Source organism: Neophocaena asiaeorientalis, unplaced genomic scaffold (genome assembly GCF_003031525.2).
Source record: "Neophocaena asiaeorientalis asiaeorientalis breed wild unplaced genomic scaffold, Neophocaena_asiaeorientalis_V1.1 scaffold67, whole genome shotgun sequence".
Lineage (NCBI taxonomy): Eukaryota > Metazoa > Chordata > Mammalia > Artiodactyla > Phocoenidae > Neophocaena > Neophocaena asiaeorientalis.
The window spans coordinates 12,368,328-12,395,562 of record NW_020173731.1 but is presented as its reverse complement, the minus strand read 5'-3'; the positions used below and the strand labels follow the sequence as shown (position 1 = coordinate 12,395,562).

The 27,235-nt window shown below is 53.0% G+C and overlaps 2 protein-coding genes across 7 annotated transcripts; both read right to left on the bottom strand.

The window, feature by feature from the left end:
- Positions 1-241: 241 nt before the first annotated feature.
- REN (renin) lies at positions 242-10,627 on the bottom strand. Of its 6 annotated transcripts, XM_024750896.1 has the most exons (12): positions 10,465-10,547; positions 9,872-9,963; positions 8,878-8,940; positions 7,250-7,400; positions 6,571-6,694; positions 5,849-5,967; positions 4,662-4,858; positions 2,818-2,826; positions 2,161-2,280; positions 1,607-1,751; positions 1,223-1,321; positions 242-598 (listed from the first exon to the last, which is right to left on the bottom strand). In XM_024750896.1, exons 4-12 carry the CDS (start codon positions 7,382-7,384, stop codon positions 437-439), a joined length of 1,110 nt encoding a protein of 369 aa, XP_024606664.1. In that variant the 5' UTR covers positions 7,385-7,400; positions 8,878-8,940; positions 9,872-9,963; positions 10,465-10,547; the 3' UTR covers positions 242-436. The 6 variants fall into 6 exon arrangements, with proteins under 6 accessions (XP_024606664.1, XP_024606659.1, XP_024606661.1 ...); XM_024750891.1 differs by lacking the exon at positions 9,872-9,963 and having other exon boundaries at positions 7,250-7,442; positions 10,465-10,627; XM_024750893.1 differs by lacking the exon at positions 9,872-9,963 and having other exon boundaries at positions 10,465-10,627.
- Positions 10,628-21,446: 10,819 nt separating this feature from the next.
- KISS1 (KiSS-1 metastasis suppressor) lies at positions 21,447-26,735 on the bottom strand. The gene is made up of 3 exons (XM_024751129.1): positions 26,680-26,735; positions 23,670-23,790; positions 21,447-21,761 (listed from the first exon to the last, which is right to left on the bottom strand). The coding sequence occupies exons 2-3, from the start codon at positions 23,770-23,772 to the stop codon at positions 21,448-21,450; spliced, it is 417 nt and encodes a 138-aa protein (XP_024606897.1). The 5' UTR covers positions 23,773-23,790; positions 26,680-26,735; the 3' UTR covers position 21,447.
- Positions 26,736-27,235: the final 500 nt, after the last annotated feature.

The window sequence follows — 27,235 nt, the reverse complement described above, 5'->3', positions numbered from 1 at the left end:
ACAGTGTTAGCCCTGGTCCTCAAGGGGCTGGCTCTCTGCAAACTTCCCACCCAAGGTTGTGTAAACCTTCAACTCCACTCGAACCCCGCTGATGTCAGATGGATGGCATCAGCCCTGCACGCAGGAACCTGTGCTTCTGAGTGAACGTACAGTTTGTCATTCTGTCACGTTCCTGTCTGCACACGATCTCTTGCTTGTGCTTCCCTCTGTTTCAAACCCTAGTGAACCCAGGTACAGTGGGGTTGTGAACATGAAGTCTTTATTCTGTTTGTCCTCAAAGTAGGGAAGAGCTGGTGCTGGGGGCAGGGCGCACATCCAGGAGGTGCTCCATGCCCCTGAGTGAGGGCACAAGCACAGGCAGGGGTTGGAGAGTCCCAGAGAGTGCTCCAGCTCTGGGCTGGAGCTGAGGGCAGGACCTGCAGGGCAGCAGAGGGCCTCAGCGGGCCAGGGCAAAGCCAATGCGATTGTTACGCCGATCAAACTCCGTGTAGAACTTGCGGATGAAACTGGCACCCAGGACCCAGACTGGCCCCGTGGGCGGTGGGACGTCCAGACCATGGAGGGCCAGTGTACACAGATCATCGCTATTGTAGGGGTCCTGGCAGGAAGCAAGAGGGTTTCCACACTGCCCAGCTGATAACCACGTGGCCTGACTCCAGCAGCCATCCTCAGCAACATCTCCCCACCAGTCCCCCATCCACACCGGGCCTCCATCACATCCCGGCCCTTTGAACCATCATGGATTGCACCCCTCCGAGAGGCAGGCGCTAAGCTGGATGCTGCTAACAATGCATCAGGCACAGCACTGCCTTCAGGAGCTTACAGTCTGGCAGAGCTTCTGGTCCTAGACGAGGTAGTTAACACCTCTAAACCCACTGAACATAAAAAGCAGGTAAGAGTATAGGAGCATAGCATTACTGGGGGCGTTGGATGAGAACGGAGATCAGGAGATGAGCACAGTGATCCTCAAATTTGGCGGCAAGTTGGAATCACCTGGGGAGTTTTGAAAACATTGATGCCCAGGTACCACCCCCAGAGGTATCGATAGGTGTGGGATGTGGCTTATTACTGGGATTTTTAAAAGCTCCCAGGTGACCCTAGTGTGCAGCCAAGTTTGAGAACAAGTGGTCTAGCAGGTAATCTGTGCATAATGACTTGTCTCTTTTTGAGGGCCCCTGCCCACCCTCCCTCCCTGTTGCCGAGGGGCAGACTAGAGTCTCACCTGTAATACATAGTCCGCGCTGGTGAGCGTGTAGGCTCTGCCTCCGAGGTGGAAGGAGATGTCAGGGAGTGTGGGCACTTGGTTACAGTTCACGACATACTGGCGGTGGGGAGGGTCAAGGGAGCCCCTTTGAGTGTGGGAGGTCCCCCAGCAGACATAGCCCTGTGCTTGTGGCCCGGCCCTTCTCCTGGAGAGGGCTGGGCACAGTCCCCAAGTCCCCAATCCCCTCTCCCAGGGACCAAGGATCAAGCCACACATGGGAAGAATGTGAGAGGCAGGCCTGAAATGGTCTCATTTGGGACCGAATGTTTCCTAGGGTCATTTGGGGGCCTGGACCAGGTGGTGCTCCCCCCACCCCTAGCGCCCTCCCCGCCAGCTCCTTACTTCATCTGTGCTCAGCTCCTTGGCCCCCAGGGTCTCCATGAGCAGCCTTAAGGAGCTGGTGGGACCCGAAATGTAAGATGCACCGGTATCCACCACTACCATGCAGCCCTCCTCACAGAGCAAAGTTGTCGACCTCACAGACACCCTGGGGAAGGCCACACGGTCAGACAGACAGATGGACAGCAGGCTGATGGGGCACCACCAGGCTGCATGGCTTTCCTGAGTGAGGGCAGATGATGGGAGGGAGTGCTGGTGGTCCAGTGATTCAGTGAAGGAGGGGTAGTGCGTGAGCTGGAAGAAGAGAGGTGCTGCCCCCTCCCTCGGCGTGTGGCTTAGTGACCCTCCGCTTCCTCCCAGTAGGCCCCCTCCCCTCTGAACCGTATATCTCAGTGTTCCCCATCCCCGGACAAAGCAGGCAGAGAGCAAGTGTTGGCCAGACCTTAAGAAGCGGCTGCAGTAGGAGAGAGGGCAGGATGGTAACCCTGCCCCTTCCAGACCCCACCCACGGCAGCAGCAGCATTTTTAGAGAGTGAGGAGGGTTGAGGATTCCTGACCCTTTCATTCTGATCTGCCAGGAGCCAGTCTTGCTGACGCTCACGTAGTGGAAATTCTCTTGGTAATACTGGGGGTCGCTGCCTCCCAGCACGATCTCTCCCCCCAGCAAGTGGGAATTCCTAAAGGGAAGATCAGAAGCTCTTGGAGACCCACAACCTGGAGACTCAGTAACCCCAGCAACGAGGGGAGTTGGGCACAGGTGCAGGGTGGGGCAGAGGAAGGCGGGGCGGACAGCAAGGCTGGGGAGCTGCAGACCATGCCGCTTCTCCACCTTTCTTGCCCCTTCCCAAGCCCAGTCAGAGGTGGTTCCAGGAGGGTCCGGCTGCGCCGAATAAAGCACCCCCAGAGAGGTCACAGAGAAGGAACAGGCACGCGGACGGTGAGTAGAATGCAAACAAGACACAAATCAGCCCCACCCTCACTTGGGTTCGGGTAGCTGTGTGCTGCGCAGGTGCACGGGACATGGGATGGGCCTCTGGGAGCCGTTGGGTGGGGGTGGGCAGGGACGTGAGGAGAGCGGGAAGGTGGAGCAGAGAGCTTGGGCCTCCAGTGGAGCCTGGGTCTGCTGAGGTGAGTTTTGGGCAGGTGGCAGGTGTGATTCTGGGCCAGGTGCTCTGGAGGGTCAGGGCCAAGTGGGGGGGTTTCCGTCTCCTCACTTGGAATTTCTGCAGAGAAGGAGACACAGCAGAAAGGAAGACTTTGTTTCAGGTGAGCCCCACCAGCCTGTTGTTTGGCAGGGTGGGTATCACGCACTCTTTTTACCCTACAGGCAATGGAGTCACCAGGAGGTGAAGTCACTTGCCTGAGTGGGGGACTGGAGCCAGGGCTCCTGGTGCCCAATCCGAAGCTGATGCCCCTTGCTTTCCTCTCCTCCAGGTGGCTTGATGCCTCCCAAAGCTCAGGGCCTACCTTAGGGCTGGTTTCCTCTATGTGTGTGTGTGTGTGAGAGAGAGAGAGACAGAGACAGAGACAGAGAGACAAAGAGAGAGAGAGAGATGCGATTTTCCAGCATTCATGGTAGAAGGCAAGTGTGCATGCACATGGGTGCACAGCGTGTAGGTTGCACGTTATTTGTGCAAGTGCAATTAATTGCATTTTTATAAATCCACTACATACGCATATGTGCTGGCACAATTTCCCTCTGCCTCTCTCCCCAAACTTCAAGCTCTCTCTGGATGTTGCCTCCTTCTCATCCCAGTGTAAAGGAAGAGGCAGGCCCTCTCCGCAACAAGGCCCGCCTTCCTCCTGTTTGCTGGGATCCTACTCCCTTCCATGGCCTCCACGCTCCTATACCCTCAGTTACCTCCTCCTTCTTCCCACATTTTCAACCTGTCACTTTCCACTGGCTTCTTCCTCCACCTGCAAGCACACTCAGGCATCCTCCAGCATTTTAAAACACCCACCCTTCTTTTCCCTGCTTCTCTGTGCAGCTCTGTCTGCACCCCACCTGGAATTCCCTCCCCAGACGAATTTCTCAGGGCAGCCTACATCTGCCTTTGCCTTCCTGACACACATCCACCTCTTCACTGCTTGCCATCTGCCCTTGCCTGGCCTCTAAAACACCTCTTCCCAAGACGGCCCCTCACAGCCTATTGGTGGCCTTTTCTCAATCCCTCCCTTTCTCTCATCAAGCCAGACACTCCTTTTCATTTCATCTCTGTGATTTCTCTGGACACTGACCCTCCCCTCTGTCCTCGCTGCTACTGGCCTCCTGTTCGCACCCTCATGATCTCTTGTCTCCAGCTCATACCGAACAGCTGAGAGCAGATCACATTTCTACTCAACAGCTGAGAGCAGCTTCCCCAAGATTGGCTAAACTGTACATAAGCTCAGCCTAGTGTTGAAAGCATGGGGTTTCAGCCTCACGTCCCCTGTTGTTGCCCATCACGTTGTCATGTTTCTTGTCTTCCCTGCCGGACTGTAAGCTCTGTGAGGGCAGGGACTCCGTCTTGCACACTGTGTTCGTGGCTGTACCCCCAGAGCCTCACACAATGCTTGTCATATCAGCGCCCAGTGTTTGTTGAATCAGTGAATGAGCAGATAAATGAGGGGATTAATGAATGAATGAAGTCAGCTGTCTATGTGAGAGAAGCCAGGGCCCTTACAGGGAGGTCCGCCAGCCACGGCAATGCCTTACTTTCCATCACCCCCACACTGCATTCTCCTCTTGGTCTAGAGCAGTGCTGAACTGAACAGAAAGTAAAAGAAGTTTCCACAAAGATGGAAATGCGCTACACCTGTACTATCCCAAGTGGTAGCCACTAGTCACTGTGGCTGCTGCGTACTTGAAATACGTAGCGTGACTAAGGATTTGAATGCCGTTTTAATTAATTTTAATTTAAGCATTGGCTTCCATACTGGATAGTATAGCTCTAGATATGGATTGAATACCACCTGATCCTGAATACATCAAAATCCTGGCCTAGAACTCTCTTCCTACCCTCCCAGCTCTCCTGCCTCCTTCCCTCTCCCCGCCTCTGCCCCTGGAGTCCAGGCCTACCTGCTGTAGTAGACAGAGAAGACATCCTCCTTCAGCACCCTTTGGGAGAGGATGTGGTCAAAGACGGGGGTGACCCCCCCAATGGCCTGTGCAGGGAAGCCCATGCCCAGAACACCATCAAACTTGGCCAGCATGAAAGGTATCAGGGGCAGCTCCGTGACCTCTCCAAACGTCTGTGTGACTGTGATTCCGCCCACCTGTTGGAGGAAGGACCAGAGGAGACCAAGCCCACAGCCTGTACCCTGGCCAGGGTCTGGTCTAGGCTTCCACACTGGGGCCTCGGGGCACACACGGGCCCCAGGGTGTGACAATCTGGAGTAAGACCATTTCATCAACACTACATGCATATCACCTCTCCTAATAAACATGTAGGCGGCAGAGTCCAGAGGGACTGGAAGGGGCAGAGGCTGAGAAGGTGGTATTGCCAAGCAATAGTAGTAGAAGAAAAGATGCCAGGAGCTCCCCAGTGGCCCAGCTTTCACATCGGCAGGACTGGGTTTTGGTCCCCTACCCCCATGATGGGCCGAGGATTTCTCCAGCACAGCCAGGCCTGCCCTTCATGATCCTTTCTCCCTAATTTCACGGACAAGGGGGAGTAAGGGCTCATACTGATTTCCTCTCAGTTCCATATGTACCCTTCCCCTAACTCTGTCAGAGCAGTAGCTGGAGAAACCCAGAAATGGAGGAGGGTCAGACACAGGCCAAGTGACAGTGAAAACCAGGACTGACCCTAATCCCAAACTCTGAACTCAACTATGACCTTAAAACCTAAGCCTGACTCCAAAAGTGACGCTGACCCTAAGGATGACAATACCCCTGACCCCTGACCCCTGACCCCGACTCTGACTCTGGATTTCAGTCTAGGGTCTAGTTAAGAGCCCAGTCAGAGCTGGGTGACCTCAGGCAGGTTACCTGACTGCAGGCTGTGGGGCTCAGGACAAACCCTATGAGTGCATTAGATGGAAAGGCCTCCACAGATCACCCAGGTTGAGCCAGGAGCTCAGGTCTGCTCTGCCCCAGGTGCTTTGCAGCTCTGGAGAGAAGTAGCAAAGGAGGGTGCTCTTCAGCTCTCCGGGCTCCAAGGTGGACGGGCCTGTACCTTCCCCAACCACAGGCCCTAGGCTGGCAGGAGGCGTCTAGGGACAAGATGGGCAGGAGGTCAGATGACCTGGGATGGCCTCACTTACAGTCACCAGGTCCTGGCTCAGGAAGCCTTTGACCTTCCCAGATCCATAGTGGATGGTGAATTCCGTCCCATTCTCCACATAGCTGGAGGATTCCGAGGAGTCGTAGAGGCTGTGAATCTCTGGCAGGGAGACATAGGCTCAGGGCCAAGGGAGGCCCAGGCAGGGGGCTCGGGGGCAGGTGCTGGCTATGGCCCATGTGTTGAGGCCTGAGTGCAGAGACAGGGTGGCCCTGAGCTTGGAGGCTTGGAAAATGTGTTTCATCAATCAAGGACTGTGTACCTCGGTCCCCTGTAATGTGCTCATGTCTCTGAGAATTTTGTCTCAAGTGAAGTATTTTAAAGTAATTGCTAACACTAGGGTGGGGAGAAGATTCTGGTCACAGTAAGCATTCAGTAAGTTCATGGAGGGTAAGGACGGCAGAGCCCAGGAGCCTGGGATGGGTCTGAGAATTCAGTCCTCTCCCAATCTCAGGAGGAGTGACAAATGGCTTTCTGGGTGGGCTGGGGCTCCTGGAGCCTGCTTTTTTTTTTTTTTTTTTTTTACCTTGGTGGCCATATAAGAAAAATGGGGGACATTTTCTTCTTCTCTCTTCTCAGGGGCAGTGGGAGCAGAGGCGGAGAGGTAGCAGCTCAAGTGGTAGCAGGAGGGATTTAACTGGGTGTGAGGTGGGACTGCCCAAGCATGACAGGGCAGGGGCTTTGAGGAGGCACCCCGGGTCTCACCACAGGCCGTGTAGAGAGGGCTGCACTTGGTGGAGGGCACCCAGAGGTTGGCTGAGCCCGTGTCAAAGATGACTTTGAAGGTCTGTGGTGGGGTGCCAATGCCGATCTCACCATAGTACTGGGTCTGCAGGGATGAAACGAAAGAGGTGGCTTGAGGGACTCGGGGAGCCTTGGGACTTGGGGTCTTGCCTGATACCCCCTTGGCACTTGGGGCTGGATGAGGCAGATCATGCAGGCTCTCTGGGCTTCCATTTTCCAGCAGGGATGGGGTGGGAGGCTTAGCACTGTCTTATGAATTCCCAGGAAGTGGGAGGCTCGATGAGACAAGAGGGCAAAATAAAAGTACTGCAAATGAAGCAGGAAGGTGCCCCAAGCCTTAAGGAACCACTGATGCAGTATGTAGTCAAGCTGCACTGAGCCTGGTCACAGAAACCTGCATCTGAGGTCATACACCCCTCCTGCCCACCCCTGGCACCTGGGCTTGGGGCCCAGAGCCTGGATTCCTAAGTTCCAAACCTGACCCTGCCTCTGGGCTCCTTCCTGCCCTCTGTGCCTCAGGCTTTCCAGCTGTGAAATGGGAATTTCGTGAGGTGCTCAAAAAGGGCAAAGAAAGCCTTAGGCCCGAGAGAAAAAGGAGAGGGCAGGTGCTGGGGGCCAAGGGACCGAGCTGGGCACTCACATCCAGGTAGTTGGTGAGCACCACGGGGGAGGTGCGGTTGCCAAAGGAGAGTGTCTTGGTGAGCTGGCTCCACTCAGCACCCAGCCTGGCCACGTCCACGCCTCGCTCCTTCAGGCTTTCCCAGACGGAGGGCATTTTCTTGAGGAAGATCCTGGCCCGTTGACGCAGTAAGAAAAAGTAGAAGGGCTCTGTCCTGCCCCATAATAATGGTAGAGTTCCGGAAGCTTCTGACACCACTACCCCTAACCTTAGCCCAGGCACCTAAGAATCACTCTTGAGCCCTTAGGCCTCTAAAGGAGAATTTACAAACCTCCATGGTCACCTACGCTGGTATTAAATAACCCTCAACTAACTCCTCCTGTTGTCTACTTTTGATCCTTATCACTGCAAGGCCATTTGTTCATTCGTTCATTCCGTAGTCACAGGTTGAACACCTACCCTGTGCCTGCACCGTGCTGGATACTAGGATGTAAAGATCATCACTGCCTTCAAGGAGCACCAGCAGGCCAGGAGACAGAGGAGGAAACAGCACTGACTTCCCCTCCAAGGAGATGAAGACTGGGAGCGCCCCTCTCAAGGCTGGGCAGGACGGGGCAGTGCCACATGGGGCCTGCAGGTGGCAGCAGACACCCTCAGTGGCCTGTGGGGGCTGTGGGATGCTGCGGGCAGGGGCCCAGCCAGGACCGTGGGGTGGAGAGGACCGATTGAACTGGGTGCGGTGGGGGAGAGGTGGGCGTCTCCAGAGTGCCTGTGCAGCCTGTCCTTGGAAAGATGTGCCTTCTGAAGCCTAAGTCCCGGTCCCTCGGCTTCTTGTCCTGACACTTTCCTATCAGCTTTGGGAGGCAGAATTAGACCTGGGAAACTCACTGAGCTGCCACCACATGAGTGCCAAACACTGTGCACGCCACCCCACCCATGTAAGCCTCATGACAACTCTGCAAGCTGGCTGTCGTTATCCTCACTTTATGATAAGGAGTGAGGTGCCTCAGAAGCGATGGAGCAGACATTTAAAGCGGCGTGATCGGCCCTGTTTCCCATATAGGGTCCCCTGGGCTCTGACACGAAGGCTGTGTGCCAGGGGCTGGAGGATGTCCTGAGCTGTTGGTGGGGGGTCCCAGGGTTGCAGCCCAGTGTCTGGAGTATCCCTCTTTCTGTACTTGGTACTATCCTTTCCTGCTCACACCCCGTGTATTCTGTGTACCCCATTATGCCCACAAACATGAAGGCAACTTTCACGCCTGTCGATATAATATTTTAACGGAAATGACTTGTCAAATTCATAACATAGTCTGCTCTTCAACAAAGTATTTTAGCAATTGTGATCTTCTTTGATTCTCAGCCATCTCATGAGCTGGGTAATTTTACTATTCTCATTTTACAGATGGGAAAATGGAGGGGCAGAGAAGGCTTGACCCCAAGGAGGGCTCATTTTCCACTATTTACTATGAACAACCTCAGCTCTGGACCTTTACTTTTACCTTTCTCCTTTTAGAAAGTCCCTTCCTTCTCCCCTTCCCCTTCCCTCCCCACACCCCAGCACGTTCATCCTTGGAAGCCTAGCATGCACCCCCGTCCCCGTCCCCGTCCTGGGAAGCTTGCTCCATGAACTCCCTCCACAATGGCCTCACCTTTGCTTGGGCTCCTGTTCCGTTTTCGCGGGGTGCTCACAGTCAGCACTGCACAGCCTGGTGCTGAGGGCATAGTGGTTGTGGGGACATGCTTGAATCTCTTCCTACCAGCGTGATTCTGAGCAATTTACCTAACCTCTCTGGGCCTTTTCTGAGCTCCCATTAACTCCTCTGTAACAATGGACTGAATGGCAGTACCTACCACGGAGAAGCACTTTGCAGATTAAGCAAGCTGCCCACTGCTAAGTAAAAGGCATTTGTGTATGTAAAAGGCAAGGACGCACCTTGAGAATGGGGTCTGCTGTTTGGATCTCTCAGAGAGCCTTGCATCATGCCCTGCACGTGGCAGGTAGCAAAATTCCTGTAAGTATGTTTTAAAAGCCTGACTCCCTCTTCACCTTGGCCCAATTCCATTCTTCTTCTCTTTCTGAAGAGAACAAGGGAGAATGTTTCCACCTTTCCCTGCCTTTATCCTGGGGGTGGGGCCGCGCTCAGGCACACGCTGCCTCTGGGAAGCCCCCCGCTCTCTCACACCATGCCCCCAACCCAGCAGCTACTCTCCATGAGCCTTGGAGCAGGGGAAACCAGCTTTGGAAACAAAAGGCCCAGTGCGTGCCCAGGCTCAGCCTCTTACTTGTGACCTCCGGGAGCCTCAGTGTCCCCAGCTGCAAAATGGGACTGCTGAGTTGTTTGGAGGATGATTTGAGATGAGATACGGGAAACGATCCTGTGAATTCCTCAGCATTTTACAGACTTAGCAACTCTTACTGTTATTAAAACCTGCCCTCTTACCTTCAGGTCTTCTGGTCCCATCTGCACTCCCCAACCTGAAACTCTTTCTCCACAGGCCCCCCACCCCCCCGCCTCTCCCCTTCTGCAGCCTTGAAGAATTGCTTGTTCCCACAGGGCCTGGCACCAAACATGGATGTTAGGTCTCTCTCCTCCCACCTTTGGGCTGCCTTAAGCCTTTCTTTTAACAGTTGTGATAACCCACCCTGGAGTATGATAACAGCTGGGTTTTTACAGCGTGCCTGCACCAGGCCGAGGGATCTACATGCAATATCTCATTCAATCTTCAAAGCAGCTCTGTAAAATAGGTGTTTAAAAATGGTAAACTGAGACCTGGAGAGGTTCACTGTCTTGCCCGTGGTTCCAGAGCTAGTTGGCTCTGCTAGTGGAGCAGAATTTAAACCAAGACTACCCAATTCTGGAAGCCTTGCATTTAATCACTGCTGTGCTGCTTCCCTGGTAGACTTAACTGTACTGCACCCCTCTTAGTAATTAGGCTGTGAGCTCCTGAGGGGCAGGGAGTATGTCTCAGTCATCCCTGGGTGCCCCCACTGCCTAGCATGGTGATCTATGCAGGAAGTGAAAGCTCTGGTCAGGGATCAAAAGACACTGCTTCCAGGCTTAACTAGTGCCACTGCTGGCTGTGTGATATTGGGCGAGTCACCTGACCTCTCTGAATGGAACCATAAACCTTGCTGCCCTGCTGATCGTGAGGACTGGGTGACATCACATATCTGAAAGCCTAGGTGTTAGGAAAATGAGGATCCCTTCTCCCCTGCCACCCTCTCTCCCAGTTACCGTCTGAAGGCGCCAGTGTCTGGGGGGAGACCGAAGGTGCAGGAGCCACAGAGCACCAGCAGGAGTCCCCAGCGAGGCATTCTGCTCCACTGGTCCACGCTTCCCGTGGATCTACGCTTTGCCTGTGTCCCAGCTCTCTCTGGGATCCCCTGAAGGACCCTTCTCCTTTTGTACGCTCCACACTTGGGATGCCTGCGATTCTGCTCTGCCCTAATTTATTACCGTGGGGCAGATGACAGGGCAGCCAGTAATAAATCCCTCCGTGGGACTGAGCTAAGTGGGTGAAGGGTGATCAGGCTTCTGACGCGGAGCAGGGGGCCCAGAGGAAGGAAGGTTGTGGGAAAGCAAGGCTGTGCCCAGTGACGCCAGTAGCCCTGTCTCGGCCTGGCCCTGTGACCCCTCAGGGAAGACAGAGGCTGATGAGAAACAACACTGCTAGGGGACAAGGGCAGGGCTGGGACAAGCATGGAACCCAGGTTTCCCGTCCCTCAGCCAGTCTCCCTCACCCCTTGCCTTTGTAGCTCTGTCTTCTGGGTTAACCTTGGCTGTGCCCCTGCCTAGCTTCTCCTAGGCTGCATCTCAGTGTTCCCATCTGGAACATGGGTGACCCCTCCTGGCTCGTTCCCTGACAGAGCCAGAGCCAGGGGCCTCGATGCTGCTTCCCTCCAAGTCTCTGTCGGCAGTGGCTGTTTATGGGAAAGTGCAGCACAGCCCTTCCTCTGGAAGTGGGCACCTGGGGGCAGGGGGCGTGTGTCCATCCTCAGTTGACCTAGTATTGGTGGAAGGGAAGGGCAGCCCTGGGGATGTGGGGAGGCTTCTGCCAAAGAGCGAGGTGGGGCAGCTGTTCTTCCAACCCCTCCTCCTCTTTCTGCTTGGCCTTAACTCCTTTCTGGGCTCTGTCTCTGCCCCCTTCCCTTTTTCTTGTAGCTTACAAGCAGTCAGGGGCAGCTCACCACACACTCACCTGGCCCCTGAATCCCAGGGTGGGTGCTATTTATTCCGCTTAGGATGTCCTCTCCTGGCGTCTCCCTGCTCACTCTTAGGGCCCACTTCCAGTATCACTATCTCCTCCGTGAAGCAGGTGCGGATTCAGCCTGGAATTGACGGTCTCTGCTGGGGGCTCCCACAGTGCAGACACGAGCCTTCTGTGAGAGCACAGACCTCAACTGTCCTGTCTCGGAATTATTTCTGTGTGTGTACATCTGCCTCTCGCCCAGAGTGGTGCTTAATACTCATCAAATGAGTGCCCCGTGAACCGTGATGAGCAGCGCGAGAAGCCCTGGCGTCGCTGTTGGGGACCCGGCTTCTAGTTCTGACTCTACCACCAACTTGCTGTGTGACGTGGGAACCTCTTCCCCTCTCTGGGCTTCAGTTCTCCGATCTGGAAGATGAAGCAGCTGCTGGGTGGCCCCAGGGCACCTTCCTGGGTAGACACTCTAGTATCCCAGTCCTGTGTATTCAGGGCACTGCTCTCTGCACCGACTGTGGGCAGTAAGAACTTAACCAGAGGCGCTAATCTCTGTTACCAACGTGTTGTCTAATTAATGCATTTGGATCTCTGAAATTACAACACCCTCACCAAGTGATGGGAGAATTCGGTGTTTCTTGGTATAAACTCTCACTGGAGAATTCTCAGGCCCTGCGGTTGGCATTGGGGGAAGCATTTGAGGGCAGGGGAGAACTTTTAAGAACACCTCAAAGTGGGAACATCTCTCTTGTCAGGTTGAATAAATATTTATTAAGCATCCCTGTAGGTCTCGGGGCTCTTTCATTTATTAGCAAGTATCCACTGAGCATTTCTTATATAGTAGACACTTTTCTAGATGCTGGAGTTACAAAGGTGACAGAAACGAACACCATTGCTTCTGCATAGCTCTGTGAAGTGGGGACCCTCTGCTCAGACAGGAAGCTGAGGCTTCAGAGAACTTAGGGAAGGACAAGCTGAGCGCTTTGCCTTGTGACTCCGGGCTCCTCTCTGGGGCCGTGTGTGTCACAGATGACCGGCAGAGCCAATGGGATGCGAAGGAGAGGGGTGCTGGGCTGTGGCTGAGTCTGCCAAGCCCACAGAGCTTTCGATGGGGGAGAGGGAGCCCTTTAAAGCCCCGTCCTCACTGCAGTTTAGATGCCCGGCTCAGTGCAGCAGGACCCTCACCTGTATTTCAGGTCAGTACTCAGGACTCTTCTATGGCAAAGGCAGGGCTGGGGGTCCCAACAGCCGGCCAAGCCCTCTGTGGCCCCAGGCACTCTCCAACCAAAAATGCCCTTCCTGCCCACATCCCTGTCTCCTGCCAGTGGGTGCAGCACATGTGAGCACTGACCCTGGGACCAGCAGTGGGTACAAGTGTGAATAAGAAGAGTGAATAACTTCCCCAGGAAAGACACAACTGTCAAACTATAGACCAGAGTCGCAGGGACCAGAGGATGGTCTTCTCACGCGCTGCTCTCAGCCCACCCCCTCAACTCCTGTGGGGCTCAGATCCTGAGACCAGACACTGCGTATCACATCCCATCAAGACTGTGGCCTGGACTCACAGTGAGCAGGGATCCTGAAATCAAGCCGTGAAGGTTCGTGGAGGGCAGCTCTGCAGAAGCTTAGCTGGGAGAGAGAAGCCCCAGGGATCATAAAGCCCTTGAAGGTTCTTCCACAGAAATTGGAGTCAGACCCGTTTGTACAGCCTCATTGTACAGAGCTGAGGCCCTTAAAGGGTGGCAGGGAGAAAGAATCCGGTTTTAGTTCCGTTCTAAGGAAGAACTGTCGAGCAGTCAGCACCCAGCGAGAGCGAATGCCCTGTGTGCGGTCACCTCCGACCCTGGGACAGTCCGCTCCAGTATTTTTTAGGATTCTGTGTGTCCTGACTCCCTGCCAGGTGGCCCAGCCTGTTACTACCCATTTTCCCTGTCGGGTGAGGATGATTGGAAGGCGGGTGGAACTCCATGAGAATCTCCCTCTGAACCTGGGCCTGCCGGTGCCCTGGGCTGTGGGAGGGAAGGCGCGTGGGTAGGGACCTTTCCCGGGTTATCTCGCAGGCCCCATCAGCCCAGGGGTCCAGTATTCCTCACAGAAGCCCCCCAGGATCCCACGTCGAGGCCCCAGGCTGCGTCACCTGAGGTCGGGGAAGCAGAGCTGGAGGCAAAGGGAAGGGCTGGGCCACACCTGCCCTTTCCCCTGGGGCAGACCCATGACGTGAGAACCAGTCCCGAGAAGCATAAATCCTGCCTGGGTCCCGTCCTCTCCTCTCTCTTCAGATCCCACGCTGGGTGTGCAGAGTGGGGGGCAGGGTCATTCAGAGGGGTGGTGGGGCTCTGGGAATCTCTCAGGAGACAACTGGTGCTCAGGGGTTCTCTAAAAATGCCCCCAAGTCCCACTTTGCTCCAGGATAATGATCCCAAGGAGATTTGGGGTTGTGACCAGGACTGGGAGGGACCAACGGAGGTGAAGTGTGCAGGGAGAGAAGGCTGTGTGGTACCCAAGAGGCTGATTTTTGCTACTTTGAAAGGAGCATGGGTTTTTTTCCACCAGCATTAGTTTAGTGGAAAGTTCTTGCCATGGCCACTGCCCTGGGGAAGGTGGCAAAGAGATCAGACTCACTGAGGCTTGGAATTGGGGAGCTAAATATCTCCGGGCTGATACTGCTTCTGTTCATAAAAAGCAAACGGGAAAGCAGGAAAAAAGATAAAAATGGACACGTCTTTTCTTCACCTGTATTCCTCCCTGTGTCACACTTAACTCCCCAACCCCGGAGGGCCCAGCTGCTTCCTGGGAGGAATTTTTCAATCAGATGGGAGCACTGAGCTTGCAGAGATGAGCAGCTGGGGCCTTGAGAGGAAAAAACAGACCCGGAACGGAGTTTAATAACCAGCCGGGGCTGCCTTGTGTGGGTGGACCCTCCAGAGGGAATAATTACTTGGAAGGCATTGGGGCTGGGACCGGGAGCGTCTTGGAGCTGCGGGGTGGAGCTGCAGGGAACCAAGTGTCCTTAGCTGGTTGTTCTGGGGGCCTTGGAGGAACAGGAATTCAGCCACAGGGTTGGGGTGATCCCAACCTGAGGCCTGCTCAAGTGGTGGCCCAGGAAAATTGAAGGCAGGTCACCCGGGTCTTGGGAGCTACAGGCACCTGGGGGGAGGACAGGATTGGCAAGGGGGTGGGGGGCTTGGTGGGAGAGCTTGGTCAAAGGAGTACTCCTGAAATGAGATGCACCCGCTGTAGTGGGACCAGACAGCATAGCCTGAGCCATGAAAGCTAGAAACACAATAAACTGCTTTTCCCCAAATGGCACTGGTGGTCTGTTTCATTATCAAACAAAGCTTAAACTGGAAGGTCCCTTTTCCAGAGGAGGGGTCACAGTGGGGCAGCTCAGTGGAGGATGTGTGTGTTTGTGCTGTGTGGGGGGTGGTGATGCAGGGGCAGTGGTTCTGATGGGAGGGTGCTAGGGGTTTGTGCGCTAGAGTGTCACCAGCAGAAGTATAGGGAAGTGGTTGTATCCCGAGAACATTTCCTAGAAAATGGACCCCTTTCTTCTCGCTTTCCTTTTTTATCAGAAAAATAAATACTCTCGGGTTTTTCTTAAAATTAAAAAAAAAATTTTTTTTATACAGCAGGTTCTTATTAGTTATCCATTTTATACATATTAGTGTATGTATGTGGTGGTGGTGTGATGAATTGGGAGATTGGGATTGACATATATAAATACTCTAGTTTTAAAATCCAATAGAACTCAGAGACTTTTAAGGATAACCAGCATCTCCAATCCTGCTCTACAGAGGCGACGCCTTTCAGCTCTCTCAGCTATTTTGCTATTGATGGCTGTCCATATTCCTAAAGGTTATGGTTAAACTGTCATTTCTTAATTTTTCAGTTTTATTCATTATTTCTTCTTCTTTTATGGTGATTAAGGATTTCTCTCTCTTATGCTCCGTCCCTCCAACTTTGGCAAAATCAAAAGCCAGTGCTTAGATTATTATAATTAAATTTACATTGATGGTGTATTACACTGGCATTTCTTTGTGTAATTTTTTGCTTTTCATTCAGTTCATCATTGGTCCTGCCCCTTTCCCACTCCTTGTTTTTCTGTGCCCAGCTGTTCCACACCCCCTTCCGCCTGGTGTGATGCCCAGGTAATGCACCAGTGGGATTTTCTCCTGGGGGCTCGGTGCTCCTGGGGGATCTCTTTGCTGCTCTCCTCTGTGGCTTCCTATGTCCAGGTTCTGGGGTTTTCCTCTTTCTCAGGTGACACTTGTATTTAGGTGGAAGATGTGTTCCGAAGCTTGCTGAGAAAGGGTGCAGGAGAAGTAAACACTTGGAGTCCCGGCAGGTCTAGAAGTGTTTCCATTCAACCCTTACCCTTTAGAGTTTGGGTGTGAATAGAATGCTAGGTTGAAACTTATTTCCCCTCTGAAATTAGAAGTTGTTTTTCCAATATCTTCTGATTTTAACAAGTCCGGTGCAACTCTGATTCCAGACTCTTCTATGGTTTGATCTCTAGTGGGTTTCACCACCTTTCCTTACCCCTGGCATGGGTCTTCTTCCATTCATGTACTTCATCCACTTAATGGATGCCCTCAACCTGGAAATTCGTGTCCTTCCGTTCTGGGAAATCGTCCCGCATTAATTCTTTGGTCATTTCTTCCCTTCCATTTTCTCTTTTTCTCCCTTCAGGAGCTCATACTAGTAGGATATTGAAACTTCTGTTTGTTTTCTAAGTTTCTTATATTTTATCTTCTGATTTTTTTTTGTTGTTGTTCTACCTTCTATGAGATTTCTTTAACTTGACGTTCCGACTCTTTTATTTCTTAAAAAAAAATTATCCCGTAATTTTAACCTCTGAAGGCCCTTTCTTATTCTTTGATTATTCCTATGTTTATCGCAACCACTACTTGGTTTTTTGTTTGTTTGTTTTTTAATTGATTTATTTTTATTTTTGGCGTGTGGGTCTTCGTTTCTGTGCGAGGGCTTTCTCTAGTTGCGGCGAGCGGGAGCCACTCTCCATCGCGGCGCGCGGGCCTCTCACTATCGCGGCCTCCCTTGTTGCGGAGCACAGGCTCCTGACGCGCAGGTTCAGTAGTTGTGGCTCACGGGCCTAGCTGCTCCGCGGCATGTGGGATCTTCCCAGACCAGGGCACGAACCTGTGTCCCCTGCATTGGCAGGCAGATTCTCAACCACTGCGCCACCAGGGAAGCCCCCACTACTTGTTGTATGAGTGCAAAATTTTCTCTTATGCCCTCTGAGGATTTTTTTTTTTTAATTTTTTTTTCCCTCTGAGGATATTAATTACAGACTAATTTTTCTCTTGGTGTTTCTCTGGTTTCTCTGTGTTGTTTGCTTTGGTCTTCTCTTCCAAACTAGAGATTTTATTCAAGCTCCTGGGACAACTTGGCTCTCCATTCAGGGCTAAGACAGAGAGGTGGAGGGGCCTAGAAACTCGGTATGCAGGGGCAAGTCTCACAGCTGGTGTACCCCACGCTAGATGGGGGCTTTGAGCAGATTTTCCCTGGAGCACTGCCATAAAATGAATGTTTGTGCCCCCCAAAATCATATGTTGAAATCCTAACCTTCCATGTGATGATATTAGGAAGTGGGGGGCCTTCATGGGTGATTAGGTCATGAGGATGGAGCCCTCATGAATAGGATTAGTAGCCCTTATAAAAGAGACCCCTGAGAGCTCCCTGCTCCTTTCTGCCACGTGAGGATACAACAAAAGCATAGTCATCTATGAACCAGAAAGCGGGCCCTCACCAGGCACTGAATCCGGGGTCCCTTGATTTTGGAATTCCCAGCCTCCAGAACTGTAAGAAATAAATTTCTGTTGTTTATAAGCCACCCAGTGTGTGGTACTTAGTTAAAGCAGCCCAAACGGACAAAGGTAGGTACCCTTCAATGTGAGTATCTGTCGGTCTTTTCTTTGGGGCGTTCTCTCTCCCATTTGGGGAGGTGGTCCTTGTGCCCTGCATTCTGGGAAGAAACTGGGAAAGGGCTCACACAGGCAGACTTTCACACAGTTTACTCTCTTTTTTCCCTCTTTTCAGACACTCTCTTTATCCCCATCCTTATTGTGCTTGTGACCCCCTCTGACTAGAGGTCTCTACTGAATCCTCGAGAAAGCCTCTAGCTTCTTCCTCATGGGGGAGCAGGGTAGCCAGGCTGTGTCAACTGGAGATAGGGGACTCAGGAAGTCTAGCTTCTCCATGTAGAGATTTCCAGCCAGTCCCCTGTTTCAGTCTAGAATTCGTCCCAGGTAGCTCCAAGTACCGAGACTTGGTCCTTGGGGTGAATCAGTTATGGCCCTTCAGTAGACCTTTTTGCTGGCTTTGAGGTTGTAGCTTCCTTCATTCTGCCAAGCCCTCCATCTAATTTCCATCTTCAATATCTGGTTGTCATTTCTCATCTGCTGTGGTTTCCTTTCCCTTCTCTTTGTCCTTGGGAGTTTATTCCTTTCTTGTTCCTTTGCTACCTTTTAAGGAGCTTAGGGTGTGAGCAGACATGACTGTGTCAGAAGTGGTACCTTTAAACATTTTGTGAAGGTAACATGCGGATGAGACTGTTGTTAAGACTCTATTGGACAGATAATAGAGAAAATATAGGTAAGCAAAACCCGAGAAGAGGATGAAACTGGGGGCTCTTTGTTTTGCTCTGGCTTTCCCAGCAAACAAAACCAGTCCTGCTGGCCTCCAGGCTCCCTGCTCTGAGCTGAGTATGGAAGCCTGCTGGGCTCTGATGTTTTAAAATGGAAGAAGGGTGAGGAAGGGCATACTAACTCCCCTGGGACTTGACATCTTTTGCCTCCCTATGACCAAGTCTGGACCTGGGGAAGCTGCTTCCAGAGAAAGGAGACAGACAGGGGCAAAAGTCAGATGCCTGACCCCAAACAGGAGGTTTGAGGGGAGGAGACCTGCTCTGGGGATTGGTAACCTCACCTGTGTTGTCATTAAAGAAGTTGGAGAGGCATCGGGATGGAGTTACGTTGGCTGCCAGAGACCTGCTACCCAAGACAAATCATTCAGGAAGAGGGCTGGCTCTGCCACACAGCAGGGACAGAGAAAAAGGAAAGAGTGTAGCGTGTAGGAAGATTATGATACGTGGAATTAGAATGTGAGAGTCTCACTCTGGGCTCTCTAACTTGCCAGCCGACCTTGGGCGCACCACTTGACTTCTCCAAGAATACTGCCCACCTCTTGCAGTTGTTGTGAGGTTGAAATGGAGTAGCCCTGTGCTTGGCACACTACAGGACTAAAAAATTGCTTGTTAACATGTTACTAGTGATACTAGAGGCAGAAATCCCCCTGCATCCCTCCCACCCCCGCCCTCCATATTCCTTTGCTTGGGGGCATGAGACCACTTCCCTACTAGTGCAACAGACTTACCAAAATGGAAGGAATATGGAAAGAGATGCTCCTACCTCCCATTCCCCAGGGAAGGATGCCCAGGTCCTCCTGGTTTCTTGCCCCTTGGGGACTGTCTAGAGTTCCCAGGAAGGACTGGGTTTGAGAGACCCTAGGCAGCCCTACCTCCAAGTCTTTGGGCTCTGGTGCCCTAGCTCTCTGAGCCCACCCAGAAGTCTTGGCAGGTAGATGGGAGTCCCTGGGGCCCCTCACAGCCTGTACCTTCTCTCCAATCAATTCAGAGTCAGGCTGGGAGCCTCATGAAACCAAAAACCCCTTCACGCCATGGAGATCCCCATCCCTTCACAGCACATGGGATCAAGAACTGCAAAGCCTGGAGTCTCACAGGCACAGTCCTGGGCAGGAAGACCGGGACAGGTGGATCCAGCTCTTCTGCTACCCACTGAAGCAGCTAGAACAGAGATCCTGGAGAGCACTTGGGTTGCAGTGGGAGCTAGTAAGGCCTGAAATGTAGTTAGAGGGGCCACACCACACGCAGCGTCACACAGACACATGTATGTTTCTCAATTTACCCCTCTTACACATACCTTCTCACACACAGGCCTGCTTCTTATACCAGAGAACACATTTCACTCTCCTGTCCCTGAAGCAACATACACACACACACACACCCCTGCCTCCTATCTGCCTAAACTCGAGGTCACGAGGAGAAGTTAAGGGAGATCACAGGAAATTTTGTAAAATTAGGTTGGCTAAGAGCAGATTTTAGAGATCCATTAGCTTCTTCCTACGCATAGACTTCATCAGAGAAAGGATTGGTCCAGGGAATAGGAGAATAACTCACTTAACAAAATAGCTGTTGAGTTTATGATTCCTCTCCCAGAGGTACAGGGACACACCCCCCAGGCCATTTGGGGGATGAAATATCAACAACATCACCCTGTCGTGCATGCTAGGACATGAGCTCACAGCAGTACCAATAATCTGAGAGATCCTGGAGGACGGTTTCAGAGTAGAGATGGGGGTAGGGCAGGTTGTCATGTTCCCATAGCAGCCTATCTCATTGCCATAGCAACAAGATTCTGCCTCCATTCTATGGAGTCCTGGTTTCTGTAATGGGTGGAACACTGGTGTTTCATGGAGTGGTGGTGGATCACACAATCCTTCTAGGAAAGAACATTTCCATTCTAAACCAAGCAAGGTAGGGACTTCCCTGGTGGTCCAGGGGCTAAGAATCTGCCTTCCAATGCAGGGGACATGGGTCCGATCCCTGGCTGGGGAACTAAGTTCCCAATGCCCCAGGGCAACTAAGCACGTGCGTTGCAACTAGAGAGAAGCCCGTGCTGCAACAAAGAGCCTGCGCACCACAATGAAGACCCAGCTCAGCCAAAACCAAGCAGGGTACGCGTAGCATGAGGCTCTCAAATAGGGCTGGGTTTTCTCGTGGGCTTAGAAGCCTAGAATTCCTGGAGTTTCCCAACTGACAAGCTCTAGTCCTTCCTACAGCAGTTTAAACTCCCCAGCTATTGGGGGCCCCCAGGAATGTCCCCACAAGGCAGGTTGACCATTCCTGATGTTCACCACAGCTGACTCAGATGGAAACCCTGCCACGTCAGAGAGGTGTGACAGTGCAATGGGGAAGCCAGGAGCCTGAAATGGCTTGCCACCATTGGCTGTGTGCCTTGAGCGAGATATTTATCTTTCTGAAGCTCAGGGTTCTCTCTTGTGAAAATGGGGTTAACACATGCTCAGCCCCCTGGGTGGTTCAAATGATGTAGAGAAGTGATGAACATAAAGCACTGGACCCATCCAGGGTTTCCGGGGTGGGGGGGTGGGCGGGGAGGGGGTGATTGGCAGATGGATGGCCCAGTGCACTGCTGACACTCCTTGCGCATGGAGTGGGGCTTCAGTGTGGTTGTGGCCAAGCACCCCAGTGGAGGTCTGACTGTGGAGCTAAGGTGTTATTTAAACCTCAGTGGATGGGGCAGTGGTTGGTATCATCTTCCAGATCAGGCTGTCCGACTGGCTAAAAACTTCCCTGGGAAAGGGGAAGGTACTTGAGCCATCTGCCTTCCCCTGGCCTAGATCAGTGCTACTCAAAGTGTGGGTGTCGGCTCATGGCCCTCTGAAAAATGTTGGTTACCCATCTGCAGTGACATAGGTCTAGGAATTAAGAGAACATCTTCAGAAATTTTTAGAGCTATTTGATATTGCAGTAACACCACCCAAGCAGCATCCAATTTGAGCTTCTTTTTAGTTATTTTTAAAAGTCTTATAGAGATTCAGTGTGTGTGTGTGTGTTTAAAAGTCTTATAGTCAGTGTGTGTGTGTTTGTGTGTGTGTGTGTGTGTGTGTTTAAAACTACCGATCGGCCCCGAATTGGGGGAAAAAACAACTTGGTCCTTTACCTCTAGTTTTAAAATCATTGACCTTGATAACACTAAAGCCTTCTTAAAACCAGCTGAAGATCCAACTGAGAGAGAAGGGGAACAATCTCATCCGCGCCGCTTGCAAAAATTAGCCACGGATCACAAGCAGGTGAGACGGCAGCATTTCCTTTATTGCTTCAGGAAAAAAGCTGCAGGCCCCTCCCACTGCCCCGCCCCCAGCCCCGATTTGGAAGGTCTAAGGCCGCACCTCCGCGCTCAGCCCCGCCCGGCGCCTTGGCCGCGGCTGCCGGGCGGCGCAGCCTGCCGCTTTCCGTAACGTAGGCCGAAGGAGTTCCAGTTGTAGGCGGACAGGTCCTTCTCCCGCTGCACCAGCACCGCGCCGCGCGGGGCGGGGATCAGGCGACTGCGGGGGGCGCACAGGCCCGGCAGCTGGGGCCCAGCGGAGCTCTCGGGTGGAGGGCACGGCGAGGCCCCCCGAGGGCTCGGCCCGGCAGCGGCGGGTTTCCTCTCCGCGCACCGCGGGCTCTGCGCCCCGGAGGCCAGGAGCGCCGGGGGTCTGAGCCGCGGGCCTAGGACAGAGCCACAGGGAGGGGCTGACGTGAGGCCGGGTACGGGGAAAGACGGCTTTGGAACACCTACTCACATCCCCATCCTCTGCTTCCCTTTTGTTCCTTGACCCCTAGGAAGCTCAGAGCTCCAAGCTCAGCAGCATCTTAGCTTGGGTGGTTAGGCCATTTGCTCCTCCTTCCTTCAATATAGCTTTGATTTCACATGTTTTACAGAATTGTCTCGAATGTCTTTTATATTGATTACTTTTTTTTTTTTTTTTAGGAAGCAAGCAGGGGAGAGCTTGGAAAGAAAGAAAACTCAAGTATTTGCTGGACACCCAGCTTTGCTCCTCTTCGTGGCCCTCTGGCTGGCTCGCCCGTGCATCAGGCTCCCACTAGACCGAGCTCCTAGGGCGGTTGGGGCCATGTTCATTCCTCTCTGAGTCTCTCAGAGTCTTGAAAACAGTGCCTTGCACATACTAGGGCCTCAAAACTGCTTGTTAAATATATAAAAGCTAATGAAAGGCTTGTAGTTACAGAAATGAAGCAAGTGAAGCTAAGACCATTGTGCCTCCACACCCCCAACAAGTGTGACCCCTAAAAGGCTATATAAGGACTTCAACAAAGAAGGGAAAGGATCTGGGTCACCTCAACCAGCTCACCTCCCCCACTCCAGGTATAATCTTTCCCCTTCATACTGACGGTTAAGGAGGCTAATTTGGAAGGCACTTCACATGCAAGGCTCATTAAGTGCACTATACCTTTTAGCAGTAAAGTAGCGCAACTAGCTCTCAGGAGACAATGACCCCAGCAAATTGTGGCAGGAGATCAGTGGAAATGAGGTCTGGGGTGTGAGTGGGTGTGTGTTGGGTGGAGGGTAGTTGGCTTTGAGCCCTGCTCTTCAGTGCCCTGGCATACTCTGGAGAAGAGCGGGCATGGTCCAGAGTTAGTTATAATCTTCCTAGGAGGGCCCTGGGCCTGGCTGAGATGGGAGAGACAATGACTTCCTTTCTAGCTACAGCCACCATCCCAGCAGGAGGATCACCGCTTAGGCTATTGTTTTTAGCATCACCTAAGCTTTTGCCAGAAAGAGCTAAGAGCTCAATGTCCCCAGGGCAGTGATGATGTTATACTCTGGGGGATCCTCCCTCACCCAGAAAGAACACCCGATCCCAGGAGAGAAGACACACTTGGCAAGGGACACCCAGGGCCATGTTGTCTTTGCTTTGGGATAGCTTATGGGCACAGCGATATCTTGTGTATAGAGAGAATGCTGTAATTCCACAGCTAGAGGAACTGAGGTCCCCAGAGGCCAAGCTGACCACCCAGCAGTGCTAAACCCCGCTCCTGACTTGGGGATGAGCACCGTCCTGGCTCATGCCCTGTAGAGGGCACTCTTGGGGAGCTCAGTGCCTGCTGGGTTTCTGCAGCATTGGATTGAGTGACTTCGGGAACGTTTCTTTACCTCTCTGGGCCTCAGTTTCTCCAGCTCATCAGTTTCACAATGAACTCATCATGTTGACAGATATTAAGGATCTGTCCTTTTGTGTAGGCTATTTTTTATTTTTTTCAAGTTTCCCATAAAGGAACTGAGGTCACTGGTAAGACAAACTTGCATAGTAAATTCCTTCCTAGCAGAGCTGCACAGGGAGGTGGTTGGCGGAGAGCAGTGAAGACCGTGCAGGAGCTCGGTGGTTAACAAGCACCTGAACCTGGGTGAGCCTCCTGATGTCCGTAACGGGGGCAAGACATTCCTGCTTGCAAGGTTAGCGAGGCCCCTAAATGTGTTGCATGTATCAGTCTTAGGTTTCCATTAAATGCAGCTTTAAAGTCACGTCACGAGACTAGCCATATCTGAAGAATGTGGTAACTCTCATTTTGCAACAACTCACTTGCTCCCTCCCACCCTTCTTCCCAGACAACACATACCTGTGGCTCTAGGATTCTCCATGGGCGGCGCCTTTTCTAATGTCTCCCTGAAGGAGATGGCACAAAGGAAAATCATCAGCTGCCAAGAAACCAGTGAGTTCATCGTGGTCCTGGAAGTGTCCTGAGACCAAGACAGAGAGAGGGAGGAGGGACTAGGTTAGGCACGCCCTCTGGGCTGGGTGATGGGGCAGATCCCAGCATGAAGTGGGACCCTTGGAAGGGAGGAGACAGCCCCTGCCCTTGGAGGCCCTCAGTGGAGGGATGAGGCTGAACAGACACAGCACGGAAATGGGACTGAGACCACTTGCACCGTATCGTCCAAGCTGAACTCATGCTAGGTGAGAATCATAGGGAGGGCTTCCTGCAGGTGAGGCCAGTAAGGTTAGGAAGGAAGGAGAGAAGGAAAGAAGGGAGGGAGGGAGGGAGGAAGGATCCATATCAGTGGAAGCGGCAGGACTGCTTGGGTTGGAAAATGGCCAGGATTCTGAATCTCAGGTTTGCTCGAGAGGAATGTTGGAGAAACAAGGAATGAGATGCAGTGTGGCAGTGAGCAGGGAAAGGTGAAGTGAAGTGGGGCAAGGAGTTCCACTGAATGGAGGACGCTGAGGTCCCAACCTGCTCTCTGGAGCCTGGGAGCAGGCACTTCTTCCCTCCATGCCGGGCTCTGCATAAATGACAACTTCCTGTGCTCCACTCTCCCCGCTAGGATGTGCCTTCCCGAACCTGGCCCAGTTCCCTCCTGCTGTAATGGGAACTTAATTCCTTTCCTTTTTCAAGAAAAATGAAGAAAGAGGCAATCATCTTGCTTGCTCTCATAACCCTTCATAGCCTTGAAAACCGTCATTAAATTGTCTTATTGCCTGTAATTCAGGAAAGAAAAAAACTTTCCCTGATTTATCAGGTCAACTGTCTCCATATTCTATTCCCCGTGGTCTCTGAGAGGATATGAATATAATTGACTTCATGATTTTGGCTGTTGAGGTGGGAGCTGTGTGCTCTGACCCCCTCTTCATCCCCTTTCCCCTCTCATCCCCACCCCCACCCCCCAGCTCTTCCAGCTCCCAAGTCTGATTTCTCTTTGAAAAAGTCACCAGGCATTTTGAGACTGTCCAAACATGATTAAAGACAAATTGGTGGAGAGCCAGGCAGCACTGCAGGCTGAGCAGAAGGGAGTGGGTGCCAGATCTAAAGGCTCGAGCCTCCCTCTGTGGTCGAGCGGTAAGTGGACAGGGCGGGGGGACTATCATTTGTGCCCGTCAGCTCCTAACGGTGGCTCAGCCCCATCCATCCCTCTGTTGTTGCCCCCACTCCCCTTTCCTCTCCCTGCTCCAACCGGGACGCAGGCATGGGGTAGAGTAAGAGTGGGATTAGGAGGGCTCAGATCTATAGCCACAGCTCCACCCTCCCTCCCTGTGAGACAAGAGCAAGTCACCTCCCATCTCTAGACGTTATTGCTCTGTGTATAAAATAAGAGCATTGAGTCAGACTGGCCACCGACTGTCCCCTCAGGTGGTCACTTATCCTTGCAGACTTTGGCTCTGTGACACCCTGAAACCCAGACCATGGCTTTCCGCACCTGCCTTAAGGCCTGGGGCAGGGCATGGAGTAGAGAGAGGATCAGTCCACTAGAGAGAACAGTGTAAAACCATTTCTTTTATGGCTTCAGACCATGGATGCACAGGGTCCAGGTTAGTTCAGAAATCATTCCTGATCGCAGCACCTGGTCGGTGCTATGGGTGCACAGGTGTGCTAAGACACAGGGTTGCTTCCCCGAGGCCCCTCCCCTGAGATCTAGCGCAAGAAATTGAGTCGTAATCAGAATCATCCCAAAATAACACGGTAAATGATAGGCTGGAAGCGCGTGAGTACAGGGTGGGTGGGGAGGCCTGGGGGTGTGTCAGAGCCCATGGGAGCCTGATGCGGAGGGTCCAGGCAGGCTTTCTGCAGGGGGTGGCACCTGAGCTGAGTTTCTGAGCACTGAAGGCAGTCCCAGCAAGGGAGCTGGAGCTGGGTGTGGAGGGAAGTGCAGGCCCTCCAGCCTGCCAGGAGGGTGAAACTTTGCTGCAGAGAGAGTGAGTGATGAGTCTGGGGAAGGGGCCACCAAGGGCTTTATCCCCAGGCGGTGCGAGCCAGAGGGGAATGTGTGTAGATTAGCGTTTCACATGGAGCATTCAGGCTGCTCTTCAGAAGCAGGACGGTGAGTGGGGAAGGAGGCAGAGGGCGGGCTGTGTGGTTAGAAAGTAGTGTTCCTTCTTCATGCTCCTCTCACCTGTATTGCACCCTCCCCATCCCATCATAGGTAGCACTTACCATGAGAACTTTGGGTTTCCCCCACTACCTGTCCCCAATGCACACCTACACCCCTCCCCCAACTCTTGGTTCACTGCCCAGCACAGGGGCTTTTGACACATGTGGTAGAATTGAGTTGTTTGGAAAAGAACCATCAGCTTCCAAGGGGCCACGAGTGGCTGTCCTGCTGTGGGCATTTTTGTGGTCTCCCTGTCCCAGGGGTTTTGTACCTAGAGAGTAACAGGAATTCCAGGCTTGGTTGCAAAGCTTTTGGGGTGGGGCAGCTCCCTTCTGCGGTGATCCCATCTCTTAGTGCCAGGGCTGGCAGGGTACACGGCGGCTCTTTGTTTAGGTCTGTGTTTGCCATCCACACATCAGGGAACTGCCCAGAGGAGTCCTATTGAGCCTGTGAGCCCCAGGAGTTCCCCAGCTCCCTCCAAAAGCTTCTGTGGCTGGCCTCTCATCCCAGCCAGAGAGCTCATTCATTGTATTCATTCTTTCTACAGAAAAGAATCCCCAAGGTCCTGGTTTCATAAAGTGCAAGTTACCCAGACATCCCAGAATAAATCTGGCCAGCCGAGTAATCAGGGAAGATCGGCACCCCCTTGGCCTGCCTGGGACACCTCTGTCAGTCTTGGAACCGAATTCCTGCTCCCAGCTTGGGAGCCTCCCTGAGTCCGGCCAGAGCCTTCCCCTGTGTGGGTGGCTGCAGCGCACCTACCTTGCCTTGGCTCCGTCCTGAGGGGTCTCCGAGGTGATGACACTGCTTGGCTGAGTGAACACCTGGAGGGAGGGGAGATGGGCTCCTGGGCTCGCTGTCACCAGCTCCCTGGTCACGTCCCTTTTATAAAGCCCATGGTGACGTCTCCAGGCATAGGCCCACCTCTGCCTCCCCCTCCCTCCTCCTCAGACCCCCTCAGAGAGCACGGCGCTCGGGCGATGACGGCTGACTCCCACCTCCTGGTTCTCATGACTGAAATCAGCCTTGTTCTGCCCCTCCAGAAGCCTTCCAAGGCTGGCTTTCTGATTGCCGCTAGTTCTTTCCAGCTTCTCACCACTTCTCCCCGACCCACTCCAAGACCCATTCTGCCCCAAGCAACATGGAAATGGACTGTTTGGGGGCGGGAGCGGAGTGTCGGCGGGCAATGTTCCCCCTCCAGACAAGTGAGTAGGATGCAGGGGAGGAAGGGGGAGGAGGTGGCACAGTCTGCCCCGGGGGCTCCTTGCTCCCCGTGTGCTCCCGGCTCTGGCAGCTCAGTTGGGGTCTCAGACCAGAA

Bases quoted from the DNA above. Each gene is read 5' to 3' on its own strand.
- REN (XM_024750891.1), bottom strand. From the start codon at position 10,544: ATGCCTCGCTGGGGACTCCTGCTGGTGCTCTGTGGCTCCTGCACCTTC. The intron at 8,941-10,464 runs GTAACTGGGAGA...CTATGCCCTCAG, and splicing joins GACACTGGCGCCTTCAGACG to CACCAGGCTGTGCAGTGCTG. The intron at 1,752-2,160 runs GTCAGGAATCCT...GGCCTTCCCCAG, and splicing joins TGGCAGATCAGAATGAAAGG to GGTGTCTGTGAGGTCGACAA.
- KISS1 (XM_024751129.1), bottom strand. From the start codon at position 23,772: ATGAACTCACTGGTTTCTTGGCAGCTGATGATTTTCCTTTGTGCCATC. The intron at 21,762-23,669 runs GTATGTGTTGTC...GCTCTGTCCTAG, and splicing joins GGAGAATCCTAGAGCCACAG to GCCCGCGGCTCAGACCCCCG.